At 44.4% G+C, this 23,310-nt stretch overlaps 3 protein-coding genes across 7 annotated transcripts; all 3 read left to right on the top strand.

The window, feature by feature from the left end:
• The first annotated feature begins 3,970 nt into the window (after positions 1–3,970).
• Positions 3,971–18,839, top strand: LOC135940090 (nucleolar protein 4). 5 transcript variants are annotated; one of them, XM_065484834.1, is made up of 11 exons: positions 3,971–4,597; positions 9,705–9,821; positions 11,861–12,193; positions 13,430–13,474; positions 16,429–16,477; positions 16,644–16,706; positions 16,779–16,858; positions 17,563–17,694; positions 17,750–17,959; positions 18,060–18,357; positions 18,522–18,839. In XM_065484834.1, exons 1-11 carry the CDS (start codon positions 3,986–3,988, stop codon positions 18,692–18,694), a joined length of 2,112 nt encoding a protein of 703 aa, XP_065340906.1. In that variant the 5' UTR covers positions 3,971–3,985; the 3' UTR covers positions 18,695–18,839. The 5 variants fall into 5 exon arrangements, with proteins under 5 accessions (XP_065340906.1, XP_065340896.1, XP_065340885.1 ...); XM_065484824.1 differs by lacking the exon at positions 16,644–16,706 and having other exon boundaries at positions 4,281–4,597; positions 16,707–16,858; positions 18,522–18,837; XM_065484813.1 differs by having other exon boundaries at positions 4,281–4,597; positions 16,644–16,858; positions 18,522–18,837.
• Positions 18,840–19,422: 583 nt separating this feature from the next.
• Positions 19,423–20,794, top strand: CcnQ (cyclin-Q). The gene is made up of 5 exons (XM_065491427.1): positions 19,423–19,644; positions 19,715–19,812; positions 19,946–20,164; positions 20,279–20,509; positions 20,567–20,794. The coding sequence occupies exons 1-5, from the start codon at positions 19,530–19,532 to the stop codon at positions 20,657–20,659; spliced, it is 756 nt and encodes a 251-aa protein (XP_065347499.1). The 5' UTR covers positions 19,423–19,529; the 3' UTR covers positions 20,660–20,794.
• A 336-nt stretch (positions 20,795–21,130) lies between these two features.
• On the top strand, positions 21,131–23,310 carry Pka-R2 (cAMP-dependent protein kinase type II regulatory subunit). Its single transcript, XM_065491414.1, has 4 exons — positions 21,131–21,432; positions 21,494–21,588; positions 21,652–21,735; positions 22,173–23,310. Exons 1-4 carry the CDS (start codon positions 21,225–21,227, stop codon positions 22,929–22,931), a joined length of 1,146 nt encoding a protein of 381 aa, XP_065347486.1. The 5' UTR covers positions 21,131–21,224; the 3' UTR covers positions 22,932–23,310.

The following is a 23,310-nucleotide window of genomic DNA, read 5'->3' as shown; positions in this document are numbered from 1 at the left end:
AAAGCTCAAATTGGTAAACACTGGGGTGCTGCAGTAAAAATATCTGCCATTTTATCTTCATCACAGGCCAAAGGATTCAATATTTTTCAAACCAAGGCTACGAGACTTTCTGGTCCGTCTCCTAATTGGTTGTTACGTAACTAATTTTTTTACTTACTTTTATTAAAATTGATATATATTTTTAACCCTCCCAAAATGTCTCTTTTCACTGTCTCTAAGAGTCTGATCCCTGTTTTAAATTTTTTTTAATACTTTGATATAAAAACCGATGCAAAAGCACAAATTCATATGGATTTTAAATACGCTCCGGCCAGTATAAATTTTGAGATTTTACTGCAAAACTTCATGGCCTCAAATGCATCGAAAAAATTTTGAGTTCAACTTGAAAATTTTGTAACATTGTATTGAATTGATTGGCTTATGTGGATTAAAAATATTTGAAAGTGTAAATTGATTTACGTGTCAATTTTGTCATAAGCCAATCAATCCAATACAACGTTTTATAATCTAAAAACCTTTTTAACGGCTTTAAGACAGCAACATTTAATCAGAGAGAAAAGTTGTTTAAATTATCGAGACGAAAGGTTCAACGTTGTCCAAATTCTTATCCTTTCACAAAAACCTGAGCCCAGGCTGTGTTCAAATTACCAAAGTGGCAATAAAATCCTCAAAAATTGTATTTCAGATCAAGCAGGGAGAAAATTGAAAAATTAAAATAAAATCATCTAAATCAGTACATGCGTGCTATATTAAACAGCTTGTAATTTACATCTTGTAACGCATAGAATGACGAATAAAGATCTAAAATAACTTTTTTAAAAAATATGTTGACCAGAATGTGCAATGCTATAATTTCCAACCGGACTTGCCGATGATTCTTTTAAATCGGCCTGAATATAAAAAACCCTGCGGCCACTAACCAAAAGCTACGTATAAAATTGCCTATAAAATTTTTTAAACAGTCAAATGCTCTATGTGGATTCCTTAAGAGTTATTTTTAACAGACAAAATTTTACTAATGATCAGTATTTCTGAAATATTTGTGAATATTGATTGAAAGATATAAACTTAAAATAAATCTTCTACTTTTGGCAGCAAAATATATATGATACAAAATTTTAACTAAAAAAGTTTGAACCAAACTACTTAAAATAGGTTGAATTGATTAATAGTTAGAAAAAATTTGTGTAATTAAAAAGGAAAATATGAACTGCAAACAATTAGTGACCCTAGTTTTATTTGCAACATAATTTTATTGAGATTGTAAAGCATTTTCTAATTTTTAATATTTAAAAACTAAAAAGTAGTACTATACAGCTAATAGTGGGCTGAACCGGCGTAATTTGCTGGAATTATTTGCCGCGCCAGTTCACACGGCAACAACGGCGGCGCAGCGAAGCCAAGGCATAAATAAAATTTTATCTTGATCTTCCGGTATCACGAACGTCTGGTCGGCCGGTCGCTGGCTCGTCTGCTCGCTCCGCCGGTCGGTCGGTCGGTTGGTTGCTCGCAGGCGGGCGGGCGGCACGCGTTGAATAATTGATTCAGCAATGAGCACCGTTTCCGATTTTTCAAGGGCGGTCTGCGTTCGATCTCGGGCGGCAGGCGGGCGGGCGGGCGGACCAGACCCGCCGGCCGGCACGCGGAGCAGGAGGGAATCAACGCGCGCGGCGGGCCTGCTTGTGTGCGTGTGTATAAATCGCGTATATGTGCTGCACGGCGGCGACGGCATATATAGGTTCTGTCGAGGGCGACACTATCAGCGATGGGGAGAGTGGTGACCCACCCGCAAAGCTACGGCCGGCCGACCCGAGCCAGAATTCTCTTTACACACCCTGATTTAGCACCCCAAATGGTAGTTTTCTTTGAATTCCGTGTGCGATAAGTTTGACGTTAAATTGATGGAAAAATGCTCTCGCGTGAAACTCAGTTCACTCTTGCGTTGGAAATTATTCACCGATTAAATGGCTATTTTATAGCGAAGCTTAAAAAGCTCATCATAATGCAGCTCTCACCAAGTTTCACTGATTTTATTTCTTGAGCTGGAATATTTGCTGTTGATTATGCTGTTTATGAGTCAGTTCTGCTGTTACACAAATGTCGGCTGTATCATGGCTCAGATTTGTTATTAAAAATCGTTTTCAGGGTCAGTTTTGTGTTTCAGTTCGAGTTTTTTAAGTTCACAATTTTAGACTATTCCGAGCTATTCAAAATCAACAAGCGAATCTATGGCTACAATTGAACTCTAAAAAGGAGTAATAATATTAAGGGGATACAGAGGATTTTATTGAAAATTAACTAATGTTTCAGATCAAAATCAATTTTGAAATATAGGTTTTCAACGACAAAAAATCAGATCAACAGAAATGTAAAATGTGCTTGAAAAAGTGACACTAAATTTACTAAATTGACCGATATCAAATCAAATTATATATTATCTTTTTGTCAGAACCAATTATTAGCACAATCAACAGGTTTCAAAAGAAACTTTGCGATGCAAAAAATACATGTTTCAGTCAATCTTAAGTTGGGCTCAAAGGCAAAAATACGTCCTTCGTGCTTATTATTTGGTCCGAAAAAATTCGCTTTCTAATAGAAAAAAAGTTGATCAATCACCTGCTTAATAAGTATCTCTCAAATTTGCTTACATGATTTTGTCCACTCCCCAACTTTGTGTCAGATCACACTTCTTAAATGGGCCACCAAAACAAATCCCTTAAACAGTGATGATTCCTCTCTCCTAATTGAATACAAACGGCAGTGCTTGCCGTTGCATGAAATTATTATCTTTTATCTGCTTAATTCCAGTTAAATTTCATAAACCTCCAAAAAATGTCGCCAACTGACGGAGGCGAGCAATCAAATCGAATCATATTAAAAAATCGTTAGCTCCGATGGCAATCGCCCAGGGTGTAGATGTAGATGTTGGCAGCAAAGGGAAATTCACGAGTCGGTCGGCGCTCTCGGATCAGCTGGTATAAAGTGAGCGAGAGGGAGTTAAAGCGGGCGCAAAAGCAGCAGCAGCCACCGCCGCCGTCGCTCGCTCTGGGTGGCGACAAACAATCAAGCAGGAGTCAAGTGTGCAGCCGGATTGGGGAGGCTATGGCAGCGAGAAAGGGCGAGAGAGAGAGAGAGAGAGAGAGAGCTGCGGCTGCGAACTGCAACCACTTGTCTCGCACCCCCGCTCGCGCGATATCAAAAAATAATCCCCGATTAGCCGCGTGCGCTGCTGCCTGCACCTGGCTCTCTCTCTCTCTCTCTCTCTCTCTCTCTCTTCGCCCACTCGCTTATTTCGCCGCGCGGCGCGGGTATTGTTTTTCTCCTCCTCGGCTGGCGGGCAGGCCGGCGAGAGCTGCGTGTGGTCGGTCTGTGTGCCCGCCGTGCCGGTCGGAGGGGAGATCTCTCACTCACTCACGCTCGCGAGTTGATGCGGGCCGCGTGGCTGCTGGCCTGCTTGCGGGCCGGCTGCGGGAGGAGAGCGATTTTTTCTCCTTTTTTGACAGATGTTTAATGCCTTCGCCGACGCGGTGTGCAGTGCGGCTTCTTTTCTTTCATCCTACCTACCCGCGCGCGGTCCAAAGCAAACAACAAGTGAGTCTGCCGACTGGACGGGTTGAATTTTCCTCAGATGGCGGAGGAGAGCGAGCCTGAGTGTCGAGGAGGAGGAAAGAGAAATAAAGAGAAAGAGAGAAAAAGAAAAGGGAAGAGAGTGCGGAGCCGCCGCTGCCGCCGCCGCCACTGCTCCGCTTCTGCGGTGAAGAGAGAATCAAGTCAGGGGCTGTGAAAAACTGGTGGCCGATCGAATTTAAGGGGGTGCAAGAATTTGAATAGCAACCAATCCAACAAAAAACGAGACTCCGTGGAAAGGAGAATTCTGCACTAGTTAATTTACAATAAAAAGTTGAGGAGAATTTATATTTTAGTGAACTAGGTATTTTTGAAAAAAAAATCTCTAATTATCAGCTTGGAAATTTCTCTGCAGACAATGTTTCACGCCCCTGAAATAAATGCATGCGAATTGAGAGGAGCGAGAGAGAAAGAGAGAGAGAGAGAGAGAGAGAGAGAGAGAGAGAGAGAGAGAGAGAGAGAGAGAGAGAGAGAGAGAGAGAGAGAGAGAGAATTGTTTGGGAGCCGCCGCCGCCGGGTGGCTAATGAGGCCCGTCGTCGTCGCCGTCGCTCTCTCTCTTATTATTCCAGTCACTTAGGCGGCACCTGGTGCGGCCGGGTGGGGAGAGCGGCGCGCGGGTCGGTCGGTCGGTCGGTCGGTGGTCGTGATGGCACACAGCAGTCGGTAGTCTGCCCCATCATGAGGGACATGTTCGACGCGTTCCAGCCGTGGGTGCTCAGCACCTACGGCGACTCGGCAAAGACCAAGACCATTACGGCCCGCAAGTACGCGCGCATCCTGCGCACCCTTCAGGGCCACGAGGTCAACTCGGCTGACAACTCAAAGTTCCGCTTCTGGGTCAAGGCGAAGGGCTTCCGCGTTGGGCCTCCACCGGGCCACGCGCCACCTCACGAGCCCCGCTTCAACCCCGTCAGCAGGATGACCACCCTGGCCGAACCTGAGTTGTACGTGCCCACCGGAACGGAAAAGGTAGGCGCGGAACAGGTGGTGTTTGTCTATGTGTTGGAGCGCCAGTTGCCCGCCCGCCGGCCGGCTGGCCGGCCTCGGCTTTTTGCGCCCGTCCGCGAGTGGCCAATTGCATTTTTGCACCCACACAGGTGGCACGGGCCGCCGTGTTTGTGGAATGTCGGAAGGCATCCCGGCCCGCTCATGCCGCGCTCGCTTCTCATTCTTTTTGCAAAGAGTTGCACACGACTGTCACAGTTGCAAAAATATTTTCCCTTTCCTCTCACGTTTTTCTAAAAAGGGCAGTTGACGCCAAAATAAAATTCACTAATGCGACCATCCTTCTCAATCGCTGTGTAATCATCTTTTATTAATTTTGACCTCCCACGCCCGATTAAGAGCTCAAGTCATTGACAGCGTAATTACAACGAAGGTGCCGAAAATACCCACTTGTTTAACTGCAAGTGCGAAAGGCGCTCTTTTTGCTAATGCGATCTCTCTCAAAGTGAAGCATAGCGCTAGACAGGAAAAGCCAGCCGCTTGTGTGCGGCTTTGGCGACGGTTGTTGCACCGTAGCGGACGTTAAGATAGAAGATGGTCACTCATGAAAGTTTGACAGCTCGTTGTTCTTTCGCTTTATTCTTCTACTGTGGTGACAATTAAATTAGTCGCCCCATGTTGATCCGGTCGAGTGCACAAAGCGGATGGTGCGGAAAACTTACTTTTGGTATATAGATAAGATAAAGTCATTGTTGTTCAATTTGTAAAGAACAACAACAAATTTTGCGATGCCAATGTTGTGTTAAATTTGGTTATTTTTCCATTATATCGAGGGAATAATAATCTTTGACAGTACTGTATAAAGGAACCACACAATATTTTAAATTCGCAATCAGGATGTACTGAGTGAGCAGAGGTTCAAGAACAAGATAAATTTATCTCAATAAAGCTCTCTATATTGCAAATAAGTTAATTACAATTTTATTATTAGTTTTGACTCAATATAATTTTAGAGTTGATCAATTTAGAAAAAAAATAAATTTTGTAAGCAATGGTTTTGAATTAATTTAACATGCTGCAAAGGAGCTACTAAATAATATATATTACGATATTAGATTAGTTCTGTAGCTGGAAGCCAATTATTCATCAAACAAGCAGAGGCAGAAACCATTCTCATAGGGACCACCTCTGCGAACACGGAGAAAAACGGAGACAAATTTGTCACAAGAGAGTGGGCCGTTCGCTGCAGCATTAATAACAAACGTCCGGCGGCGGCAGTGGCGGCGGCGAAGCATCAAGCGCGCCGAAATCCAGCACAGCGGCATCGGCGGTGGCAAAAAGCTAGCGGAGAGGCCGCAAACCGACAATTATTTATAATTGCACGAGCACGTCGGCGATGTCGCCGCTGCTAATAAATTCGCCGGCTGGCCCGCGCTCATTTGTTCGGCTGGCGAATAATAAGTCGTATTGACTGGCCGACCCGAGCAGCAGCCGCCGACCGGCCGGGGAGGTGACCGCAGATGACTCACTGATTGTACCCCCCTTTCATGCCTGCGCGTCGCTCGCGGGCGGAGGCGGGTGGAAAAATTCAGCACGCGTGAAATCCGACGGCGGCGGCGGCAGTGGTATAGCAGCGCGGCGGTGGCGGGCCGATTTCTGTTTGCTTTGTGCCCCCGCCGCCGCGTGTGCCCTGCCTGCAACGCCCGCTGGATGACCTTAGGTTTTTTGCCTTCGCCGCCTCACTGATTGCTCCGTTTTAACCCCTCTCGGGGTGCCGGCCTGGCCGCCCGACACGCTCGCTTGCTCCGCTCGCCGCTCGCTTTCCGGCCGAGCAATTAAGCGGCCGGCCTCTCTCTCTCTCTCTCTCTCTCTCTCTCTCTCTCTCTCTCTCTCTCTCTCTCGCTCTTTCGTCCGTTTCCCGTTCGCTCGCTCGTTTCGGCGACAAAAGATGCAGAAAAAATAACGAACTCTGCTGCTACCGCCGCCGCTGCTGTGAATGCTGCAGTGAAAGAAAAAGACGCGACATTCCCACACAATTCTGGTACGGGCCGACCAGTTTTCAGAATCCATCGTTAGCTAGGCTGCAGAGAGCGCACTGCATCTTTCTTGCAAGATGAGCTGGCCGCGTGTGTGGACCAGCAACCGCCGCCCCCCGAAACCAGTTCACCCTAACGCATAAAGTGCGCGAAATTACGCAACTCGATCACCCCCATTCGTCGAAATTTATTTAGCAGGCCGCTCACAAAGCGTCCCCTCTTGCAAATAAATTAGCAACAATTATTCTTTCAGAAAATTTTGTTCACGATCAACTTCATGAGGCAATATCTAGAAAATGAAATAAGCCTGTAGCTAAACTGGTATAGTGATTGCTGAAGTTTATAGAGGCAACGTAGTTTTGAAATCTCGAGTAATCCGGCACATTTGGATATAGACATATTTTTTTCGAGTTAAAAGCTATTCACAATGGTCAATTTCCGGTTAAAATTGAAAACTAAAATTTGGAAAATTTGAATATAAATATTGCATTACCTCTGGAATTATTTACCAGAGCTTAAATGGCTGTGATAATCAGGAAGTAGAGCGAGGAAATTTATGATGAAGAAACGCATTTTCCAGTTAAAATTAAATGCGCAGCTTCCTCGGTATGTAAAGTAGGCTGTAATTTTCCCCATTTCAACACAAAAGCAGGATATTTGAAGAAATACATAAAAAAATAAACACAGCTCGCTATACTCTGAGGGAGCTGCATTTAATTTCAACCAACAAAATTATTGCATACTCGAGTGCATCTGCCTTCAATGGTATCTGTCAACAATAAAATCATAAAAGTGACTCTGAATGACTTGGATTTTTTTTTATTATTATTAGGGAACACCGTTTTTCTTTAAAAATAAAAGCAAACCAATTCACTAAAATCTCAGTATTTCCTTAATCTTCAATTGAACTCTAGATTTAAATTTTTTTCAAATCGAGTCTGGAAATTCGAGAGTTTAACTCTTCAAATTTTGGTGGAAAAAATAGAAATCCATGTTGAATTGTAGTGAAGCCCCCCGAGGGTGATCCGGCCAGCAACGGAGCAACAGACAGCAGTCGCCCGCCCGCCCGCGCGCCACTACGCCGTACCGCCGCCGTGTTATTAATTTTTCGCGACGTGGTGGCGAGAGGGTGAGTGAGCCGTGCAGCCGCCTGCCAGCCCGCCCGCCAGCAAGGGGAGTTTTATGGCGTTTGGCGGTCCGCAAACGGGCCGGAGGCCGGGCTGGGAATGGCGATCGATCGCGTGGTGACACCGGCAGCCGCAATCAACAAATCAAGACAAAAAATCGTCCGTTGGGCCGCAGGTGTGGGTGCTGGAGCGGAGTTCCCCTCTGCTCCCCCTCACCTGCTGCCGCCGCCGCCGCGACCGAAAAGAAAAAAAGGCAGGCAGCCCGTGTGCGGCGGCGGGCGGGCTGGCGGACGCGCGCGGCGGTGGCGGCGGCGGCTCCTGTCAGCAAGCGAGCAACCAGACATCCGGGGAGCAAAAATACGCCAATTTTTTCCCAGAGAGCGGCAGCTTTTCCCCTCTGCCTTTTCCCGAAATATGTAAATGAGCCGCGACGGGATGATCATGATGCTCCTCTCTCAGTCTCTCTTTCTCGTCATTTTCGCCGCGGCGAACCGGTTTTTCCAGTCGGGATATTGGTGTCGGCGGCGCGTGTGACGAGCAAACGACCCGTGTGTGCGTAATATGTATATTTATCGATCTCTCGACCCAAGCGTGCGATTTTTTTTTACGCGAGAGATGCTGATTTTTGCAACGTCCCGCCCGGCGCCTGGCGTCAAATCCGCGCGAGTATTATCGCGTCTGCTGCCGGCAGTTAGATTCGCCTGCTGCCTAGCGAGCTATGCAACTGGTGTGGCTCTAGTGCTGTGTGGGCCGCTTCACAGATGGAGCCGACGGTGCGGCTGCAGCCGGTGCTGCTGCGGCCGAGCGAGCCGCGAAACTGCGAGCCAAGTGCCACTCTGCACTCGGCGGCTCGACCCCGCGGCCAGCCACGGGCGGCGAAACCTCGCAAATTTGCGCTCGTGCACATCGTGATATACGCACGGCAACTCAAATGTGTAATGCTTCCAACAACATGCGACACTCGCTCAGCCCGGCTGAGTGTGAGCAGTGATAAATAATGCATAATGAACATGGCCATGAGTACCCTCCGCACGGGGAACGAGAGAGAGTAAAAGCATTAGCAGAATTAAATTAGCCAGAATTCATTTAGTTTTTTTCCACTGATTATAACTCGAAATTGAGTTGAAAATGTAATCATTCTTTACTACCTGTCTAAGACTAAGTTGTTTTGGGCTTTTTTTTAGGAAAAACGATAATTCTAAAAATTAATTTACCACTTAATTCATAACAAATATTTAAATCACATACAGTTTTTTTTACATAAAAAATAAATCTCTTCCGTTGTCTTTCATAAAGCTGGCGAAGGCGCACTGTCTCATTTATTATTCTGAAATATCCAGAGAGATAGGGAGAGAGAAAGTATAAGACTGATCCATCAGCAATTTCTTGGCCTGTTTATGCAAACAATTGCAACTCAGTTTTTCCTCTCCTTGCGTTGCTAAATTAAAAAAATTAAAAAATTTTTTTAATTACTTTGTTAAAATTTTGGTCTAATAACTTTCTACATTTTCACAGCGAGAAAATATATTGGAATAACTCATATATATACAATATTTTCTATCAATAGGGACGAAGAGCTCCATAAAACTTCTTCTTTGAAACTAAAACTTATTATTGATTATTTTAAGAGAATTTAGGAGGTAAATTTCATATATGAATGTGTATCAATTTCATTATTGTTATCGATATTTTACTTGGATTAGAATTTCCTTTTCAAACGAGTGATTCAACTTGCGATAAGCTACTGGTTGGCTAAGATTATTTTTTTATTACAAAATTGAATAGCTGCAATTAAAAAGAATTAAATTTTTACAAATAATACAAACAATATTAAAAATAGCATAGAAATATGTGCAAATTTGAACAGACTTTTAAAACCTATTTCATAACATTTGTAGATTATTTTGTACTGCGTAACAACAACAGAAATAAAATAAAAAAATATTAATTGCTGAGCTTTTGTTACAGGACCAGTACAAAAAAGTGGCAGTGGTTGAGAACTTCTTCGATATAATCTACAGTGTGCATGTGGACATGGAAGGTCGCGCAGGAAAGCACGCTGGCCAAAAGCGGACTTACCGAGCAGTGAGTATAGCATCAAATATTTAAAAAAAGAGAGAGAGAAAAATAACTCGCGGCCGGCGCATGAGTAACAAGAGAAAACCACCTGTTAGTCGCCGCGGAGACATGCAAAATCCAATTAGCGAAAACTTTTCGCTTTCGATACGGTAGAGCTGCGCTGAAGCATAAACGAAGTTTATTTTGCTTCGAAGCGTAATGTATTTATCAATATTTTCCTCAGTGCTTCCAAAAAGAATTTTTCCCCTTTTGAACTTTCGCGCATCAAACAAACTTTTCTCTTTATGGCTAAGCCTACGGTATAGCTAGCAAATTTTTGTGGAAAAAAACAGAATTAAAGTAATTACACTTCTAAAAGAAAATGCGATATACTGCAAATGATGTAACACAACTCCTTTGGAGAGTTTACCTTTAAGAACAAACAACAACTTAAATTCTTCGTTTCGCAGTCTGCAAAAAACGAAGAGAGCAGATAGTGAACAATAAATTACAGTTTTGCGCGTTTTTGGCCCGAATTGGCCGGGGCGAAAGTTGGTTCTTTTGCTTCTGCCGCCGCTGCTGGTGGTAGTGGTGTGTGTGTCTGTCCGTCGCTGCTGTATTTTGATTTTACACGAGAGATAGGAGCGAGAGAGGAGGCTTTAGCTCACTCACGTAGCCTCCATCAACCCACAAAAAGCCGCCCGTCCTTCCTCTGCCGGCGCTGTGCTGCTGCCGCCGCCGCCGCCGCGCTACTCCACACCGCACCAAGGCGACTTTTTCGCGAGACGTGCCGTCGCCCTTTTGACCTCGACCCCTCCCTGCCCGCCTGCTCATCCTGGAATGCAACTGAAAGTCATTCCGCACCAAGGATGGTCCGCCCATGCACCTTTCGAAACCGCACTTTCTCGAACTGGAGCAGCGGGGCCGCCGCCGCGTCTCTGGCGCCCTGCTCTTCTTGCTATTAAAAACAAAAGCCAAAAACCCGATCATGATTCAATTTCGCCTAAGGGCTAATTACCGCGGCCGGCGGGCGACCGCCCATCCTGCCCGGCGATCCCCCTTGTCAGGCGATACACACTGCAGTATGGCTTTACATGAGTAACCAACCCAACCCTCTCTGCATTGTTGTTTCACCCTCAAACACTCAAATTTCGGCTGCAAATACGCGAACACGCTCGCTAACCTCGCACAGGCGTCATTTTCCGAATTATGAATGAATTTTTATCAAGCTCGCTGGCAGCTACGCAGCAGTCCGTCGCTCAGTCGGACCTGTGCATTGTGGGCGGGTGGGCGCAGTGGGCTGCAAAAGCGATGCCGGGTCCACTGCTGCGATATGATATTTTGCGCAAAAAATGATCCAGCAGCGGCAGCAAGGGCTCTCTCTCTCTCTCTCTCTCTCTCTCTCTCTCTCTCTCTCTCTCTCTCTCCGCCCGACCGACCGACCCGCCTGGGTGTATGTGTGTGTGAGTGTGTGTGCTGCTGCTGGGGTATATAGAGAAAGTTATTTCCTTTTATTTCTGTGTGGATAAGAGAGGGTCTGGGTGAGGTGGGTTCTTTTGCTCTAGTAACTAATTCTGCCTGCCGTAATGGAGAAGAGGGTTGCTCCTGCCTGCATGGGGTTCTCTCATGGTCGCTTTCCGCCCACTCCACCCGCCCGCCGCCGCCCGCCCGTCCGCCTTTAAACCCAACCCACCTTCTGCTCCCCCTTTATAAAAGCAGGCATCTAAACACGTTATGCACCCTCTAAGCCCCCTTCCAGGCACCACTATTTCGGAATAAAAGCAGCTCTAGTCCTTCTTCCCTTCTCGACAGCACAAAAAATATATATACCAGAGAGTGAGAGAGAGAGAGAGAGAGAGAGAGAGAGAGAGAGAGAGAGAGAGAGAGAGAGAGAGAGAGAGAGAGAGAAAGAGAGAGAGAGAGAGAGGCGAGCGAGCCACCGCCGAGAAAGAGAGAAAAACCAACCGGGACGGACCGACCCGACCAGCAGCAGCCCGGCACACACACACACTCACAAAATGCACATGCTCACATACATACAGCAGAGCCCTGAAATATAATTCCAGATCACAGAGACGTACGCCTTCCTGCCCCGGGAGGCCGTCACCAAATTCCTGCTGCAGTGCACAGACTGCCAACGGAGGCCTTCGATGACTGACTCGCAATCGCCGTCGCCCCCGCCGATCATGCCGGTGGCCCCCGCGCCGGGGGCCACGCCATCCGGCCCGGCAGGTGGCTCGGCGGGGGGTGCACCCGTGACGGTCCATCCGAGCGTGACGTCGGCCACACCCGGCAGGCTCGAGCCGCCCCTGATCGACTACAGCCTACCCATCACCACCACCTACCTGAAGCACATGCGGAGCCTCGGCCTCACCGACGACGAGGCCCTCAATTTGGAGGTACGGTATGCGCCGACCCGACACCGGTGTAAATGAGAAATAAATTGAAAAGCCGAGACCTTTCGTACCCTTAAGAGAGTTGCGGAGAAGGTGAGCCTGGTGGAGGCTAGAGGGTTAACGGGCTTGACCCACATTATTTGAGGATTAGGGAGAGTAATGAGAGAGCGAGAAGAGTGAGGTATATAAATAATGTTTTAAGGGCCATTTCAAGAGTGTAGGGATTTTTGTAAAAAAAAGAAGTTATTTACACGCACGCCAGGCTAACTATGCTGCATATCTTTTTGATTAAAATTTCGAAATCCAAAAGACCGTTTTTTACCTAAGAGGCAGTAATTCAGCAATTCAACCTATGAGTTTTACCGTTTAGTTCGTTTTCACAAATGGTTGAAGTTTTTAAAATTAATTTTAAATTTTATAAAATGTTTAACTTCAAGAATTTTATTTTCCAAACGGAATTTCGCGGTTTTTGATATACCATTAAATTAACAATTGTTCACAAAGAGGAAATATAAAATTATAGCTAAAAACAGAGATTATTTTAATAAACTATGAGCTTAAGTAATATTTTCCTTGTTTTGTGAATTTTAACTAACTCGAAAAGTCTTCAGTGTAGTTTGCTCTGGAAAAATTCAAGTAACGTTGGTAGCATCAATTTACCATAATTAATGTAAAGAAAGAGTTAAAACTTTCAACTTGTCCATTATTCACTGCATTCCGTTGAAAACAATCCGCAATAAATTTTCCTCTCGTTTGTCAGTGCACGATATTTTTTCCAATTTAAAAAACACTTTCATCCAATAAAGCTTGTTCAACCGCAAAACGCTGCGCGAGTGCACGAGCGATTTATTCATCGGGCCGATCACGTGTGTATGTGTGTATAATGCAACTAAGTATTCCGTCAAGCGCGCGTCTGATTTATAATTCACGTCGTCAAGAGAGAACCTGTTCTCCGGGCCAGGCTGCAGGGTCCTTTTGAAGGGTTCTGCACGCAGGCAGGGCTTTGCATTATTCAGTCCCTGAGGTGTGTGAGTTGCAGGCACGATCACGGAGGGCCTGGTTATGCGCCTGTGATGAGCCCACACATATACTCATCTCTCTCTCTCTCTCACTCTCATATCGATTGGGGTGTAGTGGGTGCAATAGTGGGTGTTCTCTCGTCCCCCTCCACTCCTCGCACACTCTCACGCGGAACTCTGGTCGCATCACATCTCATACAGTCTTGCGTTGTGTTCACAGAAAGAGTCATCCATGTCGCACTCGGCAGCTAAAAGAAGGGCCAAGGTAAACACGCCGATTTTCTTTAAGGTCTCCAATTCGCCTATTCGCTCGCCTCATTTGTCACCCGTTCACTTGCGAGTGGTGTCCCTTGTGTTATGTTGTGTGTGTGTGTGTGTCGTTTATATACACAAACACGCACCACTTGCTCTCTTTGCTTGCTTTTCGCGCGCGGCTAAATTAATTGAAGGCACATACGACAACAGGTGAGACGCTTCTTGAGCGACTCGTCCTTATCTGGGTACGTGATGAAAAAACCAGTCCGTCTCACCTTGCCATTCATTACGACATGCACACACGCCAGTTGCAAAAGCTGCTGCCGCCGCCGCCGCCGCTGCAGCACGGCTGGACTGTAATAACATAAATAAAAGAAGAATAAGACGAGTTTGCGTTCATACGGCCGGCAGCACAATATTATATATGATGATCGCTGCGCTATTCTTGTTTGCTTTTTTCTACGCACCCTTCAACTCCGGCCGCTAACTGCGCGCTGTGTTTTTTTCTCGCAAACATCACGTCCAGCGCTTTATGACTTTGTATTGAGTTTGATTGAAGGAAAAAAGGGAATTTTTCATTTTTAATAGCACACTGGACGAGCTCGTGTCCGCATTTATCCACAACGGCGCAGGCCAGCTCGCGGCCCTGCTGCATGACAGCCTGAAAAATGTTGCTTTATGATAAAAAAGACCCGTGACCCGACGACACCCTCGCCACCCCGAACGAAGCCAGGCCGCACCGCCGACAAACAAAACAAAAATTCAGCGCCGCACGGTTTTCAGTAACGATCGCGATGCGATTCGACGTAACAATATTTCCACACACACACATAATACAGTATGGGTGCGCTTGTGTTTTGAGTACATGCACGAGAGTCGAATTATCCTGCAGCAGGTTCCTATTGTTAAATAACGGTTGGTTGTAAGGGGCAGGGGCGTATTTATTTGTCAGTATATATGTGTGTGTATATACGTTTTCACAGCACCGCACGTATACCTACCCACACACACTCACACACACGAGGCTGCACTGTGCGTAGAGAGCAGCTCGTTCGGTCGGTTATAGTACATGGTGCGAGTGTAGCTGCTGCTCGCCGCCTCTACCCGTCCGCCCGCCTGCCAGCCAGCGAGAAGGGGCGTCAGGGATTGAAAACCCTCAACCCCTATGTGTGGCTCAACTTTTCTACCTGCGCCTCTGTCCTATTTCCCTCTCTCTCTCTCTCTCTCTCTCTCTCTCTCTCTCTCTCTCTCTCTCTCTCTCTAGCCGCTGCTTTTTCCTCTCTTTCTTTTTTCAACACACACACACACGCGCGCGCGCCCTGAAATTTTATAGTCGGGCCCCTATTACACGCTACCTGTGCCAACTATAGACATTTTTTCATAATATACTGATACGCGCCGGGTGTGCGCCGCACTTTTCTCTCCTCAGCGCTTATTTCGCGAAATTGCGGTCTGGTAAACGTTCAAGTCGTGCATAAAAGGAGTCGTGTTTTCAAAACACTTTTTCATTTATGTCTCTTTTGAATTCGTCTTTCCCACAGGATACAGTTTTTTGCTCTTTTTATCCCTGTCCTCTCGGACCGGGAAGGGCGCGCACTGCACTAGCACGAATGCTGAAACCCGGGTCCCAATAACACCGCGAACGGATAAACTGGGCGCACCAGGCTGCACAGAGACCCAGCCCACTGAAGGGCTACTTGCCTCCGAACCGAGGACTTTTTTTAAACGCTAGACATTCGTCCCGTGAAGCCAAATCACGCATGCTGGAAAGGTGCAAACCAGCAAGTAGCGAGTCGGCGCCGGTGCGCCTCCCAGCCCGTTGAGCAATTTGAGCACTTGGAGTCACTAAACTAACCACTTTTTGCCATCTCTGAAATTGGGTAGCCAGTATTAGATCTCCGAACTGCTCAAATACCTCCCATTGCTTTGACACTCCTGAAAATGCCTTAACAATGCGAGCCAACGGGCTGGTTTTTAAACTTGTTTATTTCCACTCGCCAATTAACGATGATCATATTAAAACATGACCCTCCGCAGGTCACAAATTCGTCTACCTTGGAAGCGAAAAGACGGGCAAATGATAATTTGTGGGAAATGAATAATGGTTATTCCTCCGGCGGGAAAATAATATGTTAAATAAAAGAAAGTTTTTGAGGCAAACCAATATGATTTTAATCCTTGAGGCTTCACAGTAACTTACTAACTTATCTTCATTAAATTAAAATTAATATTTCTTCTCTATTGCTATAATAGTAAGTATTTGTTACATAATTTATTTCTGCTGCTTATATATAGATATAAAACAATTTACTTTTATATTTATCATTATTACGGCGTGCAGCGATGATATCTTCTTTTTGATAACTAGAAACTTTTATATAGTGATTCCTTGATTTCTGGTAGAATTCTATTGAAACATCAGAGCTATATAGTAATTTTATATAATATCCCCCATAGAAAGTGACCTAAAGAGGTGATGCAACACTCATTTTCACGGAGGTGTAGCAAGCATTATTCGAGTATTACGCGTATCAATTACGTTCTGATCCCCCGAGGGCTCAGCATTTCATTTTATTGACTTCGATCAAGTTCTCAAACATTTCCTCATCGCCAACGTGGTGTCAATAAGTAACCCAGCTAATTCCTGCCGCATTTATTGCGATCTTTCCGGTATTCAGTTCAACGCAGATAAATCTTCAAATGACCAGCAGCGCAGGAAGGCAGCAGAGAGCAATTTTTACGCGCTCTGCCGCGCCACGCTGTTAAAATTTCTGCCATAAAACAATGCGCGCATAAAATTTAACACGTCTATTGCATAATATATATTTTATACGGTGGAATTGCGTCATTTGCGCGGGTCCGTCGTGTAATGAAACGAACACAGCGAGCGAGAGAGCGAGAGAGCGAGTGAGCGAGCGAGCACCGTGAAGCATCTTGCTGAAAAATACTTTCATTTGATTGTAGGACAACCTCGGTACGCCAGAGCCCGACCTGATCGAGGATGATTATCAAGGCAAGTGAATAATTCGTTGTAATTTTTCAAGCAAACACCATATACGTTCGTGCACTGCACACACACTTACACACGGTCAGACGCACGTAATAAACTGTCCTGCATGCCAGCTTTGTTGACCCACTCACACCCACCTCTACATGTCCCTTTCTTCCTCGATCCACAGGCGCCTCAAACAAAGACGCAGAAAAACTAAAAATGATGCTTTTGGCCTGGAACTACCAATCAGGTTCGCAGCCGCCTCCTCCTTTCAGGGACGCAAAAAAGTTTGAATTTACTCAAGAGGCTCTCTGTCGCTTAGGTCGCAATGGAGACCTCAGACTAGACGAGGCGGGGGAGGAGGGCTGGCATCCCTTTATGAAATCCAAGCAGAGAGAAGAGGTGAGTTTTCTTTCGATCGCGCACACCACTCCAACCGAACACCTCACAACACAGTTGCTCACCTCCTCGAGTCTGAATATTAACACAACTAAAATCGATCAAAATACTACCAAGCATTTATTTACCTGCATAAATTAACAAATCCTAAAATTCTGATTACAAAGCCCCACGAATTACGCATACCCCTTCCGAATTTTGTCCAGCATTTTGGTTTAATAATCTTAGCTGATTATATATTTTATACAAAAAATTTGATGCACTTTAAATCAATTAAAATAGGTGTCTGCCGGTGGAGTAAATTGTTTGACACTGTTAGTTTTATTTTAACTCACTATATCTACTGTAAATCTTAAATTATATGTCTTATGACCACAAAAATAATTTATACTTTCAGAGAGGTGATAAAAATTTAAAGTTGCAGGCAAATAATCTGATTAGAAATAAGGAATCGCATTATATGGCTGTAATTTATTCTTCTTATAAACAGACATTAAATTAAAAACGAGTTTATTCTTGTGAAATGCTTTTTAGTTGCTATAAAAATAAATGATTTAGCGGGGCGGGATGCTTTATTTCAGAATTTAAGTCGATCGCTTGCCCGCTAACAATAAGTCATTATATAAATATACCTCCGAGGCTTGAGCTAATTTTTCACGCTTTTTAAATGGGTTTGATAGTAAACTTATTAAGGTAAAAAATTGCAGAGCCCACAAGAGACTGCGTCTCTAGCAGACGAGACGTCATCATCCGGAAATAAAGAAGACGAAGACGATGAAGAGGAGGATGATAAATTGGACGGACCATCGCAGGATCCCGAGAGACTTAAAGCGTTCAATGTAACTTAAAACTTAAGAACAAAATCCCTGTTTTACTAAAAAATCATTCTGGCAGATGTTCGTGCGGCTGTTTGTGGACGAAAATTTGGACAGGATGGTTCCGATCTCTAAACAACCCAAGGAAAAAATCCAGGCAATCATAGACTCGTGCATTCGTCAATTTCCAGAATTCGGTGAGCGCGCCCGAAAAAGGATCCGCACCTATCTCAAAAGCTGCCGACGGACCAAACGAACAAGAGACCAAAACGGAGCATCTTGGGAATCGGTGAGTTTAAATTTTCAGTTTGAACCTCGTAAAAAACCGCATTCTTAGCCTAAACTCGAGATTTAAGTAAAAACGGGTGTAATAAATATTTGAATTTCAGGCACGACCGACACCGGCTCACTTAACGTCGGTACAGGCTGAGCAAATTTTGGCGCAGGCATGTGAAAACGAGAGTCACAATGCTAAAAGGATGCGGCTGGGTCTTGAGCCGGTGAGTCAACCGATGCCGGTGACGGCCTCCGAGAAGCCAGCGCCCATCGACACATTCCCAAAGGCTGAACCCAGCACCATCGACTCCAAAGACGCTGCCACCTCGAAGCCCGCTTTCCGGCAAAGCGGGGCCGCCCCAACCTTTCAAAGGCCGCCGTTCCAACCGTACAACATGGTGACGACGAATGGTGCGTGACTTTTTGACCCGTCCTATTATAAGCATTATCTGCGCGTAATCGCATCTCAGTGTGTGTGTGTGTGTTTACAACTCGAGGGGAATTTGCATCTGGGCACTGTTGACAATTTCGAAATTTTTGCATTGCTAATAATTTTTGGTCTCGTGAAATTTTAGGACCGACTGATTTGAGCATGAAGAGCAGCAAACCATTGCTCAACCACAAACTGAACCAGGCTGAAATGGCAGCAGTAAGGCAGCTAATTACCGGCTACCGAGAGTCAGCTGCATTTTTGCTTCGCTCAGCAGACGAGTTGGAGCAACTTTTGTTGCAGCAACAACAGCAGTGAGAGACCAAAGAAAAGAAAAATCTTATTAATGTTTATGTACAAAATAATCATATATACTTATTCTTTTTTAATCTCGGTGTATCTATTCCTACAATAAAAATAAAATGCCGCAGCATATTAATGTAAAAATGAAAGAAAAACTACACTAAAGAATTATTTCCATTATTTCCCAGCAGCTCCTCTGAAAATGATACTTCCAAATTTTGGAATAAAAACCTGTAAAATACAATCACGTGAAAATGTCAAAAATAGTTTTCAGTTACTATTAATAATAAAACCTAACCTTGAGCCCAGTACTCAAAATTAAAATATTTGTTTAATAGATTTTACGATTTTTTATGTACCGCCGCCTCTCTGCTTATTTATTATTCATAATTTTGATAGCTAATATATATATATATATATATATATATATATATATATATATATATATATATATATATATATTATAATTTCTCCATGTTAAAAAATCCTCGTGAGCTTGATTCAGAATTAATGGTGACGATGAAACATGGAATTTATGATCTCATAAAAAATGAATAAGACATACACATACTAATAAAAAATAGCTTCCACTATATAAATATGCCAGATGATTAACTTTGCCAATTTCCCAATTTGGCTTCCCGCCACGTCAGTTTTGCACACCACAGCTTCTGAAAAGGTTTCACAGAGGGCATGCAAAGCATGTTGCCGATCGTGGCGTTGATTTGATTCTTAACACTTAACACCACAACAACTGATACCTTAGTGGATGAATGTTGTTGTCGAATCGATTGGCGAGTTCTGTCATAGTTTTTGACAGTCAGGCCCGTACCAGGGTCACGATTTGAAGATGAAGGACATCATCGACGTCATGCAAGTGCAGAGGCAGCAAAAAACGCCCAACATCGACTACACCAAGCACAGTCGGAGCCACTACACTGCAGCCCGATTTTTATTCGAATGCGGTTAGCCAGACTTTGCATGATGCATTATTATCGAGTCTTGACTGAAAAACTCCTCATTTACCTGCTGCAGGGCACAAGCTTGGTGTGAAACCATTGACGATGGCTACGGCAGCCGTAACATACCACAGATTCTTCGCAGAGGCGTCAGATGAATCCTATGATGTCTATGTAATTAAAATTACTATAAATCAACTGCTATTTTAAAATTATACTAAATTAGCTAGATTCTGTCACTCTATCTCACGTAAATTTGAGGCAGTGAAAGACAATAATTAATATTAAACTTTTTACTCCATTTTAGCTTATTGCTGGTGCAAGCATTTTTCTGGCCGGAAAAGCCCATGACGAACCTCTGAAGGTGCGAGACGTTATCAATGTTACCTACCACACCTTGCACAAGGACAGTCCCGCCATTGAGCTTGATGACAACTTCTGGAGGATGAGGGACGCTCTTGTGCAAGCAGAACTTCTAATAATGCGGATGCTCAAGTTTTCCATTCTGTGGCTGCACCCACACAAGGTATGTATTGAATTAAACTAGATTTAATAAACTTGTTTATCTTTATTTAAATTATTTAATCAATTTAAATAACGCAGATGTTAATATTTCGCATAATATATGTTTTAATTATAGTACATGCTGCACTATCTGAAAACCTTGGAAGATTGGTTTGATCCAGACCAGTGGAAGAAGTTGCCTCTTTCAAAGGCATCCGCTTCGTTTTTGCAAGATTTGCACCATGATCCAGCTATAATTACAATGAAGCCGCAACACATAGCAATCGCTTGCATTAACCTGGCTCTTCAGTGCTATGGAGCCCAAGTGCCATTGGTAGAAGAGGGTGACAGCATTTTGTGGTACACGGTAAAATGGAAAATTATTCAAATTTAACTCAATCAATAATTTTATTATTAATTTCAGCCGTTTGCCAAAGATTTGGAAAAGGACAAGCTGTGGTTTATTATGGAGAGAATCATGGACGTATATAACAAGGAGTCGGAGCTGATCTCATGAAATTTCACTGAATGCCAAGAAGTGTAGCCTAGCAAAATATATTAGGATAATATTACTGAACACTTGTTGCGCTAGGCTGATTATTTCCATTTTAATTCAAGCTGTGAGTGAATAAAAAATTTTATATTTGTGTGATACAGTTGGCTTTTATTGGGTCGCTCACGCACGCAGCCTCGCATTCAGGAGCTCTAATCCTTTAAGAGGACGCGACGGAATGAATTCAAATTAATATCAGTTTTCCAATACTCCTGGTCAATACTATTACTAGCACTTGACTTTTATTGGTGGCAGCACTGACCGGATTCCTCCGCCGTATTTTCCAATGTTTTCCTTCTACTCGCTGATTATCTTCAAAAAGTGCTTAAGCTGAATTGAATTATCGCAAAACTTCAGATAGCGAGCACAATCTTGAAGAGGTATGCGTCATAGTGAAATATAAATTCATTAAGTCGAGTCGCTAATTTCTCAGGCGGAGTAGTCTTTAGTTCAGTACTGCTCCGAGGTTCGTACAGGTAGGAGGAGAGAGTCGATCGGCCATCTTGGATTCCGGGGGTCGTATTCGGCTATGATGAATCGCGGCTCAATGGACAAATTCTCGATTCCAAATCAACTCAGAGAAGTCCTTCTGGACTTCACAATCAACTACCTTCTAGAACAACCTCCGGATCTGCTGCAGTTCGGTGTCGACTTCTTCACAAAGCTGCGAGACTCGCGCACCCAAATAAAGATCGACGGTTCACCTGAAGAGTCCCTGGTGTCTGGGGATGAAGAAGGTAAGATCTCTACTTTTCAGATGAGATATGGAATTCTAATTTTAATGCATTATGTCTGCAGCGGAGCCTCCAGTGAGCAGATTCGCCATCAGACGTAAATCAGTATTTGCAGAGACATATAATCCGGAAGAGGACGATGAGGAGGAAGGGGAGCGGGTATGGAGATCTCACAGATGTTGTTCAATTCGGCTAATTATAACCTTATTTATTTCATTTTAGACTGTCTTCCCGAAATCAGATGAGCAGAGGCAGCGTCTTGCTGATAGTGTTAAGAATATCTTACTCTTTAGAGCTTTAGACCCGGTAAGTACCATTGATATTTAAAGTTCATTGGTCCCTTAACCTCATTTTTTAAAGAGTGCCAAAAAGCTAAAAATAAATTTAAGCTTGATCTAATAAAGAATTTAAATTAAAAAGGGGTCAATATTTCAGCTACACTTTCATGTACGTAAGTTTTAATTTAAGAATTGTAGTTTGAACTTTTTTTCAGTTGAAATATTTTATAAGTTTGCAAAATTTGTTCACCTCATTTTAAAGATAATATGATTCACGGAATTGCCCTGATTACCATCTAGAAAAAATAGTAAGTTGAGAAATGTGTAGTGGTGGATGACATTATTATTATCTGGGGTAAGCTAAAGACGTGCTACAATTTTGTCAGAAAAATTGATAAAAACAAAGCTACCAGTGCTAATTGATAAGCAAGCGTATAATGCCTTTGTCTGTCTTTATCATTTTAGGAGCAAATGCAAGATGTCTTGGATGCCATGTTTGAACGACGAGTGCAGCCGGAAGAGTATGTCATTAAGCAGGGCGATGACGGCGACAACTTCTACGTCATCGAGTCAGGCACATATTTGACATTCGTCAAGATGGAGACGGACACCGAGCCAAGGCAGGTTTACAAGTACGAAGGCAGCGGTTCGTTTGGTGAGTTGGCTCTCATGTACAATATGCCGAGGGCGGCCACCATTCAGGCAGCTACAGAAGGCTCCCTGTGGGCCATGGACAGGCAGACGTTCCGTCGAATTCTGCTCAAATCAGCATTCAGGAAGCGCAAAATGTACGAGAGCCTGATCGAATCTGTGCCAATGCTTAAGGCTCTTGAGCCTTATGAGCGGATGAATCTGTCAGACGCGCTGGTGCCAAGGAGTTTCGGCCCTGGCGAGGTCATCATCCGCCAGGGTGACGCCGCCGACGGCATGTACTTTGTCGAGTCGGGTGACGTCATCATCAAGGTGAGCGAGGGAGGCAACGAGGCCGAAGTGAACCGCGTGCAGAAGGGCGGCTACTTTGGCGAGCTCGCCCTGGTCACCCACCGCCCGAGGGCGGCCACGGCTGTGGCTGTAGACTGCGTCAAGCTTGCTTTCCTTGACGTGGAAGCGTTCGAACGACTGTTGGGACCGTGCATGCAGATCATGAAGAGGAATATCGAGGACTACGAGAGCCAGCTGGTGCGCATCTTTGGCTCCAAGGCAGATATCAGCGACGTTCGATGAAGCCCCTCGCCCCCGAGAGAAGACCATGAGTAGATCCCCTCAAAAACGGCACAAACATTCCAGGGGCGATTTTGACGTGATACTGAAATAGAGACTCTCTCTAGTCCACATTCCCACTCACACTGAGCTGCTGCTTAATATTGTCTTTTCCCCTCTCTGTTGTCAAATGAATGTGCTACCAAAATCAAACAAAATAAATATATCTGAATGTTGACAACTGGTGCTAATTTTATTTAACTTGTTTTTTTCCAGCTGTTTGAGCCCGAAAATGCTCATTTTTTGTGGAGTTTTGTAATTTAACCCTATAGATTCCCTCAAGATGAAACAAAGTAAAAGGTGTAACGCTTTAAATCAAAATAAATGTTTCTTCATGTGAGAA

This window comes from Cloeon dipterum, chromosome 1, assembly GCF_949628265.1.
Source record: "Cloeon dipterum chromosome 1, ieCloDipt1.1, whole genome shotgun sequence".
NCBI classification, from domain to species: Eukaryota; Metazoa; Arthropoda; class Insecta; order Ephemeroptera; family Baetidae; genus Cloeon; species Cloeon dipterum.
The sequence above is the reverse complement of the archived record's forward strand: the minus strand, read 5'-3'. Positions and strand labels throughout refer to the sequence as shown.

Coding starts and splice junctions, on each gene's coding strand:
- LOC135940090 (XM_065484834.1), top strand. CDS start 3,986: ATGTTTCACGCCCCTGAAATAAATGCATGCGAATTGAGAGGAGCGAGA. Junction 12,194..13,429: donor ACGAGGCCCTCAATTTGGAG/GTACGGTATGCG, acceptor TTGTGTTCACAG/AAAGAGTCATCCATGTCGCA. Junction 17,960..18,059: donor ACGGAGCATCTTGGGAATCG/GTGAGTTTAAAT, acceptor TTTGAATTTCAG/GCACGACCGACACCGGCTCA.
- CcnQ (XM_065491427.1), top strand. CDS start 19,530: ATGAAGGACATCATCGACGTCATGCAAGTGCAGAGGCAGCAAAAAACG. Junction 19,645..19,714: donor CCGATTTTTATTCGAATGCG/GTTAGCCAGACT, acceptor TACCTGCTGCAG/GGCACAAGCTTGGTGTGAAA. Junction 20,165..20,278: donor TGTGGCTGCACCCACACAAG/GTATGTATTGAA, acceptor TTTTAATTATAG/TACATGCTGCACTATCTGAA.
- Pka-R2 (XM_065491414.1), top strand. CDS start 21,225: ATGATGAATCGCGGCTCAATGGACAAATTCTCGATTCCAAATCAACTC. Junction 21,589..21,651: donor ATGAGGAGGAAGGGGAGCGG/GTATGGAGATCT, acceptor ATTTCATTTTAG/ACTGTCTTCCCGAAATCAGA. Junction 21,736..22,172: donor TCTTTAGAGCTTTAGACCCG/GTAAGTACCATT, acceptor TTATCATTTTAG/GAGCAAATGCAAGATGTCTT.